This window comes from Euprymna scolopes, chromosome 12 (assembly GCF_053919585.1).
Source record: "Euprymna scolopes isolate OS-2025 chromosome 12, ASM5391958v1, whole genome shotgun sequence".
Taxonomy (NCBI): Eukaryota; Metazoa; Mollusca; class Cephalopoda; order Sepiida; family Sepiolidae; genus Euprymna; species Euprymna scolopes.
Window position 1 is genome coordinate 17,450,625 of NC_136493.1, and position 15,026 is coordinate 17,465,650.

General features: G+C 36.6%; 1 protein-coding gene across 1 annotated transcript; it reads left to right on the plus strand.

Annotated features, from left to right (window-relative positions):
• The first annotated feature begins 9,851 nt into the window (after positions 1 to 9,851).
• LOC145291601 (uncharacterized) lies at positions 9,852 to 10,664 on the plus strand. Its single transcript, XM_080137679.1, has one exon. It carries the CDS (start codon positions 9,852 to 9,854, stop codon positions 10,662 to 10,664), a length of 813 nt encoding a protein of 270 aa, XP_079993805.1.
• Positions 10,665 to 15,026: the final 4,362 nt, after the last annotated feature.

Here is a 15,026-nt window from a genome sequence, read left to right on the forward strand (position 1 = left end):
TTTTCAATCCTACCCAAAGCCGACCAGAGAGTTAATTGGCCAAAACGTGGAGAAACTACAACTATTACGGGAGGAAGTTATTACATACGATAGAATTAAATACTCAGCATTCCTGCCCGTCAAAGTAAACCACCTAAGGCAGATCATAGGAATAGTTAGCCGAAACATCGTGAAACAAAAACTATGAATATGAAGATGGCTTTCCATAAATACATAGATAAATCTACTGAAATAATTTACTTTAAATATGAGGTGACAAGATCGTTAGCATAAAAAGAAAAGCTTAAACCATGCGTTGTTTTCTTTTTCTGTGGTTGTTGATCAAGAGGTTCCATAAAAACCTTAAAAAACAACTGTTTTTGCTTTTAATCGCAAAACATAACAAATACCCTCTGGCAAAGGACGGCTGAAATAAAAAAATAGTGCAATTACTTGAAACAAATGATTTTTTAATGGGAGAATTTACACCGTATATTATTTACGTTGATTGCGGATTTGGTTACGTAGTAAATACTGAACAATTTGTTTTTTTAGCTGGAATATACAAAATTATAACAGCAACCTACTAAAAAATATTAAACTTGACGTAGATGTTAATCATGAAAAAATGCTTAATGGAGTCTTTCTACAACTATAAAAGCAGGACGAATCTCAAGTGTAAGATAAACTAACGCAATGCTGCAACTAAATCCAGAAAGCTTTAAAACTTTGACATTACATTTCAATGAAAATTTACATTTTGTATCAGCTAAATTAAAGAAAAAAAAACGATGCCAGCACGAATGGAAACGTATCTTCAGTGAAATCGAGAAATGTGAACTGATTAAAGAACTATTTATTAAACTTCTTTGTTTAAAAGTTAAAACATTATTTTGCCTTACTTATTTATACTACTCTTCTAGGGTTTTGATGAACTTAAATTTCTGAATTCTCCTTGAGAAAAATCTACAGCAATTTCCACAACTACACCGGGCTGACGAGGTTTAAGTGGCAAGCACTTTGCAACTTGTGTATAGTATATGATTCTAATAACTTTACGTAAAGAATGTTTGCAATCCTAATGCAATTCAACATTAAGTATGCTATATTTTTCTATAAATAATTTTCATTTAGAACTCAGGATAATGTATGCCAACAATAGTATTCTGTTCTGAATTATTACTGGTATGTTGGTTGTTTCTGTTTTACGGCATATCAACCAATTTCAGGTGATTAAATGCTGAATCCAGTGATTTTGAAGAATTTTTTTTTTATAGAATATAATTGTTGTTTTTTTTTTTCAGGTCGATTTGTATTTAACCCATAGTTGGGACTCTAACGGGTCCTAGCACTCCCCAAAGCCCACAAATGTGTGCCGCACCATTAGATATTGTTTATGGTCATATCCGGGACCCTCAATTTTTTAGCTTTTGCAAAGATAACACTCTATGTTAGAACAAGATATGGATAACTATGGCTGCAATGATGGAACGGGGGATACACGAATAATCGACTGACTTATGTAAAATATAGTAAGGTTATTACACAGAAACATCAACATCAACAACGCCGAACAACTTATTGCCATTGATTTGCTATAATACTGATCTAAGTGATTTTGGATGGATCTCTTTGTTAGCGACAACATCTGCAGAATCTCAAAGTGTGGCATTGACGCATCCCCGCTGACAGCATCCTGTCTTTCACTGTCAGCACATCGTCGAAATCAGTGAATCGTTTTCCTTCCTCCTACAGCACAACAGAAAAACAAATAACGATGCTTAATGATTTATTGCCTTTGTTCGGTTGCGTTTCGTTTTCATTTCTTTTTTTATTTCGCAGAATGTTATTATGAATACAAAAGCAAGTTTTGTTATCAACACGTCCCAATGAATTAACGTGGATTAATCGCAGTCTCTGGAGACCGCTGGCGAGAGGGCTAATGTGTTTATCAGCAGCTCCCTACTTGTTGGCAAATTGAAACGTCTATTTCTCTAACGAAAAGAAACCCAAATAAACAAGCTCTGAAATAAATATATTAAAGAACGCATTATTTGATTTATTCGGAAGGCTATTCTCAAGTTGGTTATTATATTTCACAATGTGCCGCTTACGTTTACCCTTGTGACTTTAAAAAGAACTACATTGAGCGAAGCACTTACAGCCAATACTATGTTGAAGATTATTAAATACTTCCAAATTATGATAGTTTCCGGGTAAACTTATTATGTGACTTCGTTTTTACTTTCATTATATTTAAATTTCGCGTTGCGTATATATATATATATATATATATATATATATATATATATATATATATATATATATATATATATATATATATACATACAAATGCAACTGTAGATATCGCACATTTTGGCCACTTCAAAATACATGTTTAACCAAAAGAACAGTTTACTAGGCCACAATATTCGCGAAGGAAACCCCGAATAACAAGAACTATTATGTATGTATGACTTCCTTAGATTTAAAAACTCGATATTATGACCACAAAATATATATGTATATATATATATATATATATATATATATATATATATATGTGTGTATATATATATATAGAGAGAGAGAGAGAGAGACATATATATATATGTCTCTCTCAGTCTCTATCTCTCTCTCTCTCTCTCTCTATATATATATATATATATATATATATATATATATATATATATTACATACATGTAGGGGGACCCAAAAAACGGGCCCCGAACTCTAATTTGGCACCTGTCTTAGTGTTTTGTCCGAATGAAATGAAACTTTGGTCAAAACTAGTTTATTATCTGCAAAACATCACATCAAAACACTAGGGTATGTGACAATTTTTTCTCCGCTGACTGTAAAATGCTCAGAAAAAAAATTGAATGTCCTCTGTTTTCTTTTTTTGGTCACCCTGTATATATGCCTATCCCTATCTCTCTATATATATCACAATATATGTATGTATATATATATATATATATATATATATATTTATATATATATATATGTATATATATATATATGTGTGTGTGTGTGTGTCTCTCTCTCTTCTTTTCTCTCTCTCTTTTTCTCTCTCTCTCTCTCTATATATATTTATTTATATATACATATATATATATATATATATATATATATATATATATATATATATATATATAACTTTCGGGAATCATCAGTGCAGTTTGGTGCGATTACAATTGGTCGGGGGATTAAAACCTGGCAACGAAGCAATCTTTTACTCCATTAGCAAGAAACAAAACCCACAGAAATAAAGTTGAAATTATCATTTATATAAAGCGCACATGCTTTAGACAGCAAGGCACTCTCATGAGTATTACATCATGATCGACGCATGTTAGCTTAAGTGACCGATTTATTTAAACTTAAAGCGGTCAACTATAAGAAATAAATTTATTAAAGTTGCTGAGAAAAGGATAAATATAAATATTTTTATACTTAGTCTTTAATTCATCGGGAATCCAAAATTCAAGTGGTTCCGATTACAGCCGGCCTAGGGATTATATATATATATATATATATATATATATATATATATATATATATATATATATATATATATATATATATAGATATAGATATATAGATATATGTATATGTATATATATATATATATATATATATATATATATATATATATATAGTAATTCACATACATTACTGATTCCCTTTTTCACAGATAATCAGTGCGACTAGACAAACAACTACCTCTACGTAGGATCGACACGTTTATATAAATGTATATGCTTATATTCATATAGTTTTATCTACCTAAAGCTATACATATGCACATACATGTATGCCTGCACATAAATACACACACATATATATATATATATATATGTATGTGTATATATATATGTATATGTATATATCGTGAAAAACAAAATCATAGACACGTGTATGCATATATTGTGAAGAGAATATTTTATTTTTTATTTTAATTTTTGTTATTTGTTCCTCTATTATGTTTTCTGCAACTGAATTTCTTCACCCATCAATTACAAAAAAAGAACCTGAAAAATATGTTTAGGAAAATTTTCTATTGTAAAACTGACTGGAGTTCACTGCATATTTTCTACCCTTACACTATATATTGAATTCTAATGTAAATTAACCTCTCTTCTCTTTTGTATAAATTATTGCAATCAAATTTAGTCATATTTACTCAAAACTGCACATACCCTCATTAAAATCATGTTCTATTTTAAGACTGCTTTGTTTAGTATATACTTCTTAGAACTCCTTGTTATAGTACGACTAAAGTGTGTAAATTATGTGAAACCACCCAAGTTTATAAGGAAATAAGGAGGGCATGTCAACTTATAGTAAGGGTAAATTGTATTTAATATTATTAATCATATATGATACGTAATTTCTATGTATTGCATTGAAAATATTCGCATAAATATGGGACGGGAGACTATCTCCAAATATCATCTTTAATTGGAAATAAAGTAACGGACTTATATTGAATAGATATTAATAATTCCCTCGTATCTATGCTTTTAATGGAGAGTAGATAATGCACTGTGGATATGTTACCAACAGTTCCAGTAACTCTCGCTTCCCTTTATTTGCCCTCAGTCCTCATTTCCAATGAGTAATTTGCTTGTAAAGGGTCCAGAAAAAGCTGCTATCTAGGTATGTAGTACTAGCGTGAACAGTAGCCTGAGATGTCGGAAATGTTCTCTTTCTATGTCTATACTTGTGGCCATGCAACTAGTAAGGGTGCTGTAGTTAAACGTTACAACTGTGCTGACGTTATCCGCCTGATGATCGGGGGCACGTCCCTTGGATAAACCACTAAGGATGCTGGTCTATCAGCAGGTGCAAAGTACTGGGGCTGCAGTATTGCCACTTAGTGAATGTATAATGTACCATGCACTAGTTTCTGACGAGGTATCTCGATGCCAAACTAGTGGGTAATTGTTACGGCTTTACCTTATCATGTGCTACAAAAAATAATTCCTGTCTTTTTCTCTATTACTTTCGCTCTCTATTAAGTCTGTTTATCTGTTCCAAAAATCCTAAAACTTCAATATGAACTATCGCCAGAAAAAATGCACGAATAAACCAAGAATCCCATCCTCCAATGTAGATACCCTACTACTAGGCCTCCGTCTCCAACATCAGGGGTCTACTTTCCAACATCCCAAAGGTTAAACCCCAATTGTAGGAGACGAAACCCGACATATTGTTCCTAAGCGAAACTGGCATAGGGCCGACCACTTCCTTAGATGAGTTCATAATTAAAGGATACTCTTACTTAACATCTAAATCTGACCCCAAGATCGTTATGGGAATGGAATATGTGCCTACATTTAATATGGATTTCCATGAGGTAGAGAAGACCCTAATTTATTATATGTGTTTCCGGGTTGGACTTGCTTACACCATCGCATTTATATTTGCCATCTATCGCCCCCACAACTACGGAGTTACTATCTTTAAGCGTATATCTGAGAAAATTGACCGCATCTTTTCTGCTCGTCATACGGCTAACATTTACATCTGTGGTGAGTTCAATATCCAAAATGTGGAATGGTTAACCTACTCAAACAAAACAGATGATGAGGGGAGGTTCTGTCATGATTTCCCCATTGTCTATGACCTCACTCAGATCGTTCACGAGCGCACCTACTACCGGTCAATATGTAAGCCTTCTAGACATTTTCGTCACAACTTCCCCTGCGATATGTACGTTCTATCTCCTCTGGGAAATTCAGATTACTTAGTTTATCAGTTAAGATAAAAACGAAATGTGATCGTCTCCACCGTATAGTATATCGATACTCTATGGCTGACCGGGATACATCCGTAGATTTATATCTGATCTACCTCTGCATTCCATGTTTAAAAAAAGATGTGCCCTCTATAGTATCATACCTGACCAGATGGTTAATATAGGTATAAACCGATTCATACCATCCAAAAAATTTAAATAAACACCTAACAGGCAGCCATGGTTCTACCAAGATTGTACTGCAGCAATCTCGCTAAGGAATAAACTTTTCCAACTTTTCGAACTTAGATGTCTTCAAGTACAACATAAAGAAATTTCTGATAAACCGCCCCCCCCTTTAGTAAGACACTTATCCAATCTTCTGGAAGGCTAGAAGTCTCCCACCATTTTCCAAGCGACCCGGGTGACAGACTTGATGTACGTGTTCTCTTTCAGATCAGGAGTAGACGTCAATCCCGGAAGCTTGTCAAAACAATGAGTCTTACCAAGATTAGAGCTATCCTTTTTTATTGATGCCAGATGTGCGTCAGAGCGTTGATGATGTAAAGATAGGAGCTTAATTTTAGATACATTAAAAGTAACCAGCCACCTCTCCCCCACTGTACCACGCGCTCAAGATCATAGGACAGAGTATCAGAGGGAACATTTCATTTAGGGTCTTTGATGTGTTGCCATAGATGGTCGTATCATAAGCGTATATGTCAAGAAATCATTGAAGTCTGTATTTTGGGAGATCATTTTTGTAGATCAGGAAGAGAGTTGGGCCCAGAGTGAACCGCTGAGGGACTCCAGCAGTAATGCTGTGGGCTTTTGATTTCTGCCCATCAACCACTACTCTTATGAACCTATCAGAGAGAAATGATTTAATAATAGAGAAAACATTTCCAGTTTTACCGTAGCTGGAAATCTTGTGAAGGTATGTTTGCCATACCTTATCGAGGGGATTTGATATGTCAAGAGCAATTGCCCTAGAAAGGAAGACTGCGTCGAGAAATTCACTAATCCCATGAGATATAACCGTTAGCACATCTACTGTAGATCTACCAGAACGGAAACCATATTGCATTCTACTAAGAATGTTATTTCTTCTGAGGTGGTTGACTGCTTCTCTATTTAATATGGATTCCAGCAGCTTACTCATGACACACAGGAGACTTATTGGTCTGTTCTGAGAGGGAGATGACTTATCACTTTAATTTTTAAATACAGCGCATACTGATGAGGTTATTCGGTGTGTTGGGAAGCTGAAATGAAGTTTAACCTTTTTTGAACCGACCATAGCATTTGCTTTACGATTTCGTTCATTTTTAAAATATGAGTCCACCATAGCTTAATGACTTTATATATAAAATATGAACTTTATACGATATCAATTTTTATTTTTATTTTATTGTGTGTTCCATTTAAGGAACATTGGGAGGTTACAGGTGAACGACATTGAAATTATGACAGTGTATTCCTTAGTAAAATAAGTGATCTCTTATAAAGCTATAAAATAAAATTCCATGTATAATATACTAGATCTAAAATATACCAAAAGAAGGGTTTATTTTATATGTTTTCATTGTTTCTTATGATATTTTTCAAAACACAATTTTCCCCTCTCCGCATGTAACCGAATATTACACTTTCTGCACATATTTTTAGTATTTTTGCTGCACACTTTGCATCTCCCTTGTGTTGTGGACCCTAATGTATTATCCATTCCATCAAATCTTACATTGGCGGGCAATGTTCCAGTCGACATAGATATTCTTCCACGTTGTGGTCCTGCCTTTAGCAAACACAGTGTGATTTGACTGCGTAATTCCAAATAAGATAGTATTTTTGATCGGTTTTGCAGTGAAGCCTCCATGCTGCTATCACTGACAAATTTATTACATTGATGAAGAGTCGCCAGTACCACTTTTTACCCTGTATATTAGGTCGATAAGATTCAGCTAGTCTATCCATTAGGTCGACAACACCCATTCCTTTATTGTAAGAGTGTACGAGATGTGGCTGCGGAACCTGCTTTTCTCCTCCTTTGACACGACGTCTTACCTTATGAACAGGCTTATGGTTTTCCCAATTGCTTGCGATTTTTACAATTGAGTTGTCATGCCATTTTGCAACGAAAACTTTTCCATCAGAAAAATAATCAAACGCTCCCCTTTCCTTTTTCTTGAGAATTTTGCTGCTGATGAGCTTTTTCGTTGCATTAGATGTTCTTGTTTCTCTTACTGTTCCAGTTGCTCTAACACTTTTATCACCTAGTTCAGACAGTAGGTTGTAGCTTGTAAAAAATTTATCAAAGTACAATACGTGGCAAGTAATATCCGTATTCGATAGTATAACATCTACCATGCCACTGAGTACCCAACTACCAAGGGGCAAGTTTTCAGGGTTATCCTCCTTCTCTGCTAGACTTTCATATGATAAGGAAAGCCATCATTGCCGCAAATACACCAGATTTTATATCCGAAACGTATTGGCTTCTCTCTGATGAACATTTGAGCACTGTGACGTCTATAATATTGTCAGAAATATAAAATTTATATCTATACTTTTTAAAATATTTAGTGCATATTTTATAAAACGTACAGTATTAGGTAATACAATACAAGATATATGTTGCTACCTTTGGAGCAGTAACCCCCAATGTTTTAGAAATGGAACATTTTTTTTATTTTTCTCATATCAAATTTTTTGTTAGGTGTATTATATTTTTAACAGCATACATACAAACCTTGATTGCTGCTGAATGATATCCTCTTGATCAAAAACTTCTTTCAGGTTGCTTTATGGTTATTTCAGACCTTCCAATTCTCATCCAGAAAAACAGTGATTATAGCTCTATTTTAAATTCCATTTATTTTAACTATAAGAATAATTTATAAAAGTTTTCATAAATCTGGAGTAAAATGAAGCTACTTTAATCGAAATAACTTATAAAAATTGAATTTAAAGCAAAATTACAATTTCTATAGTATGTTGAAAACTATGTTCCATTAAGGAGCATTGGTACAAAAAAGGTTAAATGCTTTGCCTATCGCCCGGCACTTTGTTTATTAGCGATTGCGCAGATGTTCATTCGCAAATGTTTCGTTAGACGCCTTGTGGCTGGCCATTGTTTCCTGACTACGTCAATAGACGGCGTCTCCTAAGTCTTCCACATTCCATCTCCTAAACTGGGAATCTTGCGGGTGCTTCTATGCCATATATGACAAGGCACATTTCAAGGATTGGGTGGATTATTATCTGACTGTTGTATTGCGATTGACAATACTTAACCCCTAAACTCTTTGTAGCGCTTAGAGTGGCTGCTCCATCATCAGATGATTGCTGTGCTACGTCGGGCATTTAAAGGAACTCTGCACCCCTCTCCAGTGGGCTTTCTTCAGTCCACGTTTCTGTAGATGAAGAGTCGGCTGCTGGTTTAATTCTCTGGCATGTTTGGTATTTAAAACATCCCCTTTTTCAGCGCCTATCACCCCAAAACTTAAACTTTTAAATAAGTTAAATAAAAACTTTTAAATAAGTTCAATAAAAACTTTTAAATAAGTTCAATAAAAACTTTTAAATAAGTTCAATAAAAACTTTTAAATAAGTTCAATAAAAACTTTTAAATAAGTTCAATAAAAAAGCACGAGTAAATCAAGTGCAAAATTGAACTTCAACTTAAATTAAAAAACTCGCATCCCTTGAGTCTTACATTGATGAAAATCCCCTTGCTTAGATCTAATTTAGATGATGTTGCGTCATTTTTATTACGTGGTGGGTGCTATTTATAATATACCGAATATGAGAATGTGTTACATCGTTGTTCTTATTTAGTGTTCTTTTTTTGATGACGACTTATATATGTGTTGTTGTTCATGTTGTAGGTGTCTTAGTGGGTTCATGTGTGTGATCATGTTGCTGGATGTTATATATATTATATATATATATATATACATATATATATATATATATTCATTGTGAGTGTTCATATTGTCTTAGGATGTTCATGTTTGTGGAGATAGCACATTGGAGTCATAAACAGGGTATATATAAAGAGAGAGACAATTCTGTATATATGTGATAGACAGTTTACATGTTACTACAATAGCAGTTCCATGACGGTATGATGACACGAGTAACTGATGACTGTGACATCTCAGCCCCTTTCCCGGTAACCAACGGCGTAACACAAGGTTGCGTGCTAGCACTAACGCTTTTCAGCATGACGTTTTCAGCAATTCCGACTGATGCCTTCAGGAAAGTTACTCCTGGCATCCAAATCCGGTACCGGTGTGATGGAAAGCTCTACAATCTCCGCCGTCTTCAAACTCTCAGTAAAGTCAAAGAAACAGTAATCGGAGACCTCCTTTTTGCTGACGACTGTGCTTTCAATGCCACCAAAGAGCATGAAATGCAACTTGAAGTGGACAAATTTTCTTCAGCATGTGAGAACTGCAGTCTCGCAATAAGTATGAGCAAGACAGAAGTCATGCACCAGCCTGCTCCTGGCAACACGTACCAGGAACCGAACATCCAAGTAAATGGTCAGAGCTTGAATGCAGTAGGCCATTTAACCTTTCTTGACAGTACACTCTCTCGTGCTGTCAACATCAACATTGAAATCACCAACCGCATTGCCAAGGCCAGCAGGTCCTTTGGCAGACTAAGGAAAACAGTCTGGGAACGAAGAGGAATTCAGCAGTACACAAAGGTCAAAGTGTACAAAGCAGTGGTCCTGACATTTCTTCTATATGGCTGTGAAACGTGGGTCATCTACAGACGTCACGAAAAACAACTACACCACTTCCATCTTCGATGTCATCGGAACATCTTAAACATTTGCTGGCAAGACAAGACACCAGACACTGATGTTATCGAGAGGTCCAAGCTCACAAGCGTCATCACTACGACCCGCTCAAAGCGCAAACCCGCTGGGTAGGTCACGTATATTGGATGACAGACTCGCTCATACAAAAACAACTGCCCTATGGTGAACTCCGATGCGGAATGTGAAGAGCTGGTGGAGAGCGCTAACGGTTCAAAGACACTTTGATGTTCTATATGAAAGACTTCAACATTGACGTGGACTCATGGGAAATGAGTGCTTATGACAGGCCAACCTGGCGCTGCTTGGTAAACGAGGGGTCTCTGCTCGCGGAGGCAAGATGAACTGAATCTGCAAAAGAGGAACGCGCTGCCCGAAAAGGCCGAGATGCTGAAGTAGCTATCTTCAGCCACTGGTGTCCAAAATGTGGCAGGGGCTTCCGCGCTCGGATTGGACTGATCAGCCACCTGTGGACACACAACTAGTTGTCTATGGTCATAATCGACTCCGATTGACGAACACAACAACAAGAACACCAAGCCTGTAATTCAACTAGAAGAGATTTTTGAATAGCTTGATAGATAGACCGAGAGTGTGTTTGACATTTACGTTTGGCAGTTGTACGTATAATATAAACACGTTACCTTTCTCGTTGTTATGATGAACACAGAAAGACGGCAGTTATAAAAACATGATGATCATTTATTCTTCGACCGGTCGGAAATGATTCTGTATGTCAGGGATTGAAAGTTGTTACCTAGTTATTTCTAAACCCTACTGCTCCCAGATGGTTCCTTGACTCTAACCGACAACCGGCCTCATCCTCTCTGCTCCTCTGATCTTACTGATCTAACTCCTTCTAACTTCGAACTATTTTCTATATTGAGAAACCACACTATGTCTCGTCAACGTGGCTACAGCTCACGTGTTATCAACATGCGCGATTTTCACGTTTTAAACCATTTCTAACGACAAGGAAATTGCCCATCCTCTTTGTTGTTTTAAAAAGGAATTAACTTGTGACCCATATTTCTATTATGTTTTCTTTCAAAGAATGTAAATAGTTTCCATCCAAATTATATTTATTAAATATTTTAACAGAATCAACAATTTACTGCACATTCTATTTATAAAAACTTTATGTGTGTATTTTAAATTATGATTGGAATTATCAATTCCAAGTCTAGCTTCGCAAGTTCGAATACTTGACAATCCTATTTCATATTTACATTTAACTAATCCCCTATTTTTTTACTTACATGAAAATGGACAGCCCTAATCATGTAACATTTTCCCTAACAAACTTTTCGCAGATTGTGTCCTTAAATGAAATTAAGCTACGCTCCTTAATCTCCTCTTACCATTTTACCATTACTGACTTCCTCACACTTTGCCGTAAATATTTAGAATGATACATGCACATACTTCGAGTTTATATTCGTAACATTCCCCCATTGACTATTGAAAATAATCTTGAAAATAACGACCATGCCTTAATGTAGTTTAGACTCATCCTTCTACATAGCGGTAGCTACTAATATTTTCTGACCACTTCCCCTCAACCCAAGACGGCACCGTAATCAACCTTCTGAAAGCATATATACATCACTTTCCCTTGATACTAACGCACAGGTACATGTACTTGGTGTCTTTAATGCCCACCACAGTAATAGGTTTGGTGTCTCTACTTACACATACACAGCTGGTAGAATAATGCATAGCTTCACTATATCCCATTCCCTATCAGCAGACAATTATGTTTCCTACATGTCTCCTAGTTCGACAAGAAAAACAAGCCTCACTACTAAATCTATTTATAAGATCTCGACCAGATGATTTTGTTACGAATGCCCATATCCCACTCGGGAATGCTGATCACGTTGTTATAATGGTAGGAATCCCCTTTAACACTGAACACAAAGTTAAAGAGCCATTACTTCAAACGACAACTTACTATCAGAAAGCTGACAAGGGAAGCCATCAGGGATCTTATCAGATATCCACAATGGGGATTTTTTACTATTCTTGCAGCACAGTGTGCAACGGAGAAACCCGAATGGTGCAAAGAAGCAACTGAGGTACACGTTTCCACAGGGAACCTCTATAGCAAACTCCACTCTCCCCGGATTGCGCGGCTTCCATTCTTCAAATGCAGCATGATTATCCTACATAATTTCTCTACAACAGATACAAGTTTATAATATAATTACAAGAAAGAAATAGAGACAATAAAGAGCGAATATACCAAAATGATCAAAAAACGCATTGAAGCAAGGAAATAAGAAACACACTATTTCTGGAAAATCTACAACATTGTCGTAAATAATGGGCAAGAAAACAATCATGAGGTTCCTTGCACGGAAAACTAGAATGCTTACATGGTTGCCAATTTGCTTGATTACACCTTTTTTATTACATTTTCAACCCAAACAAGGCACATTGCCACTTTGTGTAGGGGGCTACAATCAGGGGCAACAACTACTGGGGCACTATGTGGGGATTTGAGCAGCAAGATGTCGGTTCACGTTACAGTTGAACTTCTGCATGTCAGTAGTGTTGGGGAAGCAGGGACCAGGAATGTAATTCCAGAGTCTAGCGGTTCTGGGGAAGAAACGACTGGAGTAGAATTATCTTTTACATTTAGGGATCCCTACAGTGTGGGGGTTGGATTTAGCTGTCTCTTGGGTTTGTCGAGGGTGTCTACGTCGTGGGGGCACAAGTGTCTGCAGTTCGCCTGAGTATTCACCAGTAAAATACTTGTAGAACAGCCAGAGCGATGCAAGGTTTCGTCGATGGGACATAGTCTGAAGCTTAGATGCCAGTTCAGGACCTATCAGATTGGCGACTCTCTTTTAAACCTTGTCTGGGAGCGAGAGACTAGTAGCAGATGCACCAGCTCAAATGTGACAGCAGTACTCCATACATGGGCTAATGGTTGCCTTATAGAGGTACAGGATACTTTCGGGTGTTAGTAGTTTTCTAGCACGGTAGAGAGAGCCTACCTTCTTCGCAGCGGCCCTGGCAATGCTTTCAATATAATTGTTCCAATTCATGTTTCCTGTGAACATTAGGCCGAGCAGTTTGAAAGATGTACTCTCAGATACAGTCTTTGGCCATTGCTATTGGCGGCAGAGAAGGTTTCTTGTAATTACTGAAGAAAACCAGCATTGAATGTGACCATTCATATTTGTCCCCATTCCACTACAGATTGGAGGTCATCCTTTAGTGTTTTTGCCATTTCTTTAGGTATGTATTCATTTGTTTTCTGGTCATTCCTGTTATAGAGTGTGGTGTCCTCAGCATATATGCCTGTCTCAGAGACAGGTTTGTCGAGGAGGTCATTAATTAATATTAGAAACAATAGAGGTCCAAGGATAGACCCTTGAGTTACGCCCGCATTTATATCATATTGTTTAGATGTACGACTGTCGAGGAAAGCCTGGATTTTTCTCTTATCTAAGAAGGATTAAATTATGTTAAGTCTTCTACTAGTGATACCGTATGGTCTAATTCTCCTGAGGAGACCCTCATGTCATGTCCGGTCAAAAGCCATGGATATATCTAGAGCTACTTCTCTGCCCTCCTCCGCTTTGTCCAGTGAATGGTATATACGTTCAGAGATAAAACTGAGGATGTCAGCTGTAGAACAGGTTTGTCTAAATCCATATTGTTTGTCAGTCAGAAGTTTAGTATCTGTAAGGTAACGAACTAGAGCATGGTTAATTATAGTCTCTAATATTTTGGCGACACGTGGGAGGAGCCTAATGAGGCGATGATTTGATGGGCCAGGTCTTTGCCAAGAATGCTTGAATACTGGTAGCACAGAAGCAGTTTTCCAACAGCCCAGAAAGGAGGATTCATTAAGGCATTTGTCGTAGAGTTTGGAGAGAAATAGAGCTATTTCGGTTGAGCACTTTTTAATAGCACGGCTGAGATGAGATCGGGTCCACATGCTTTTAAAGTATCAAGGTGTTTTATGATAGAATGCACCTGAGCAGGGGGGATTTTTAGATCGTCTAGTATGGCGTCTATTCGCAAAGGAAAGCCGGGGAAGGAGTGGTGTGCTGCGTCCAGTGTGGAGTTTGAGGCAAACCGACTGGCAAGCATATTAGCCTTGTCGGTTGCTGAGCAAACAATCTCGTGATTGTTGGTTAGTGGGGAAATTGTTGATTGCCCATTATTTACTACACTGTTGTAGATTTTCCAGAAGGCACGAGTTCTTAATGTTTGTGCTTCAATGCGTTTTTTAGTGGTTTCAGTAAATTCTCACTTAGCTGTCGCTATTTCTTTCTTAGTGTTATTTCTAGCTTCTATATACTTCTGCCATTTTGAACTGGACTTATGTCGGTTATCTTCGATACGCATGCAGCCTTTGAGCAATGACAGTTCGCAAGTAGAAGACAACCATTGGGGAGAGTGGGGGCTGCTATAAAATTTCTCCATAGGAACATGTGCTCCAATTGCTGTCTTGAACCA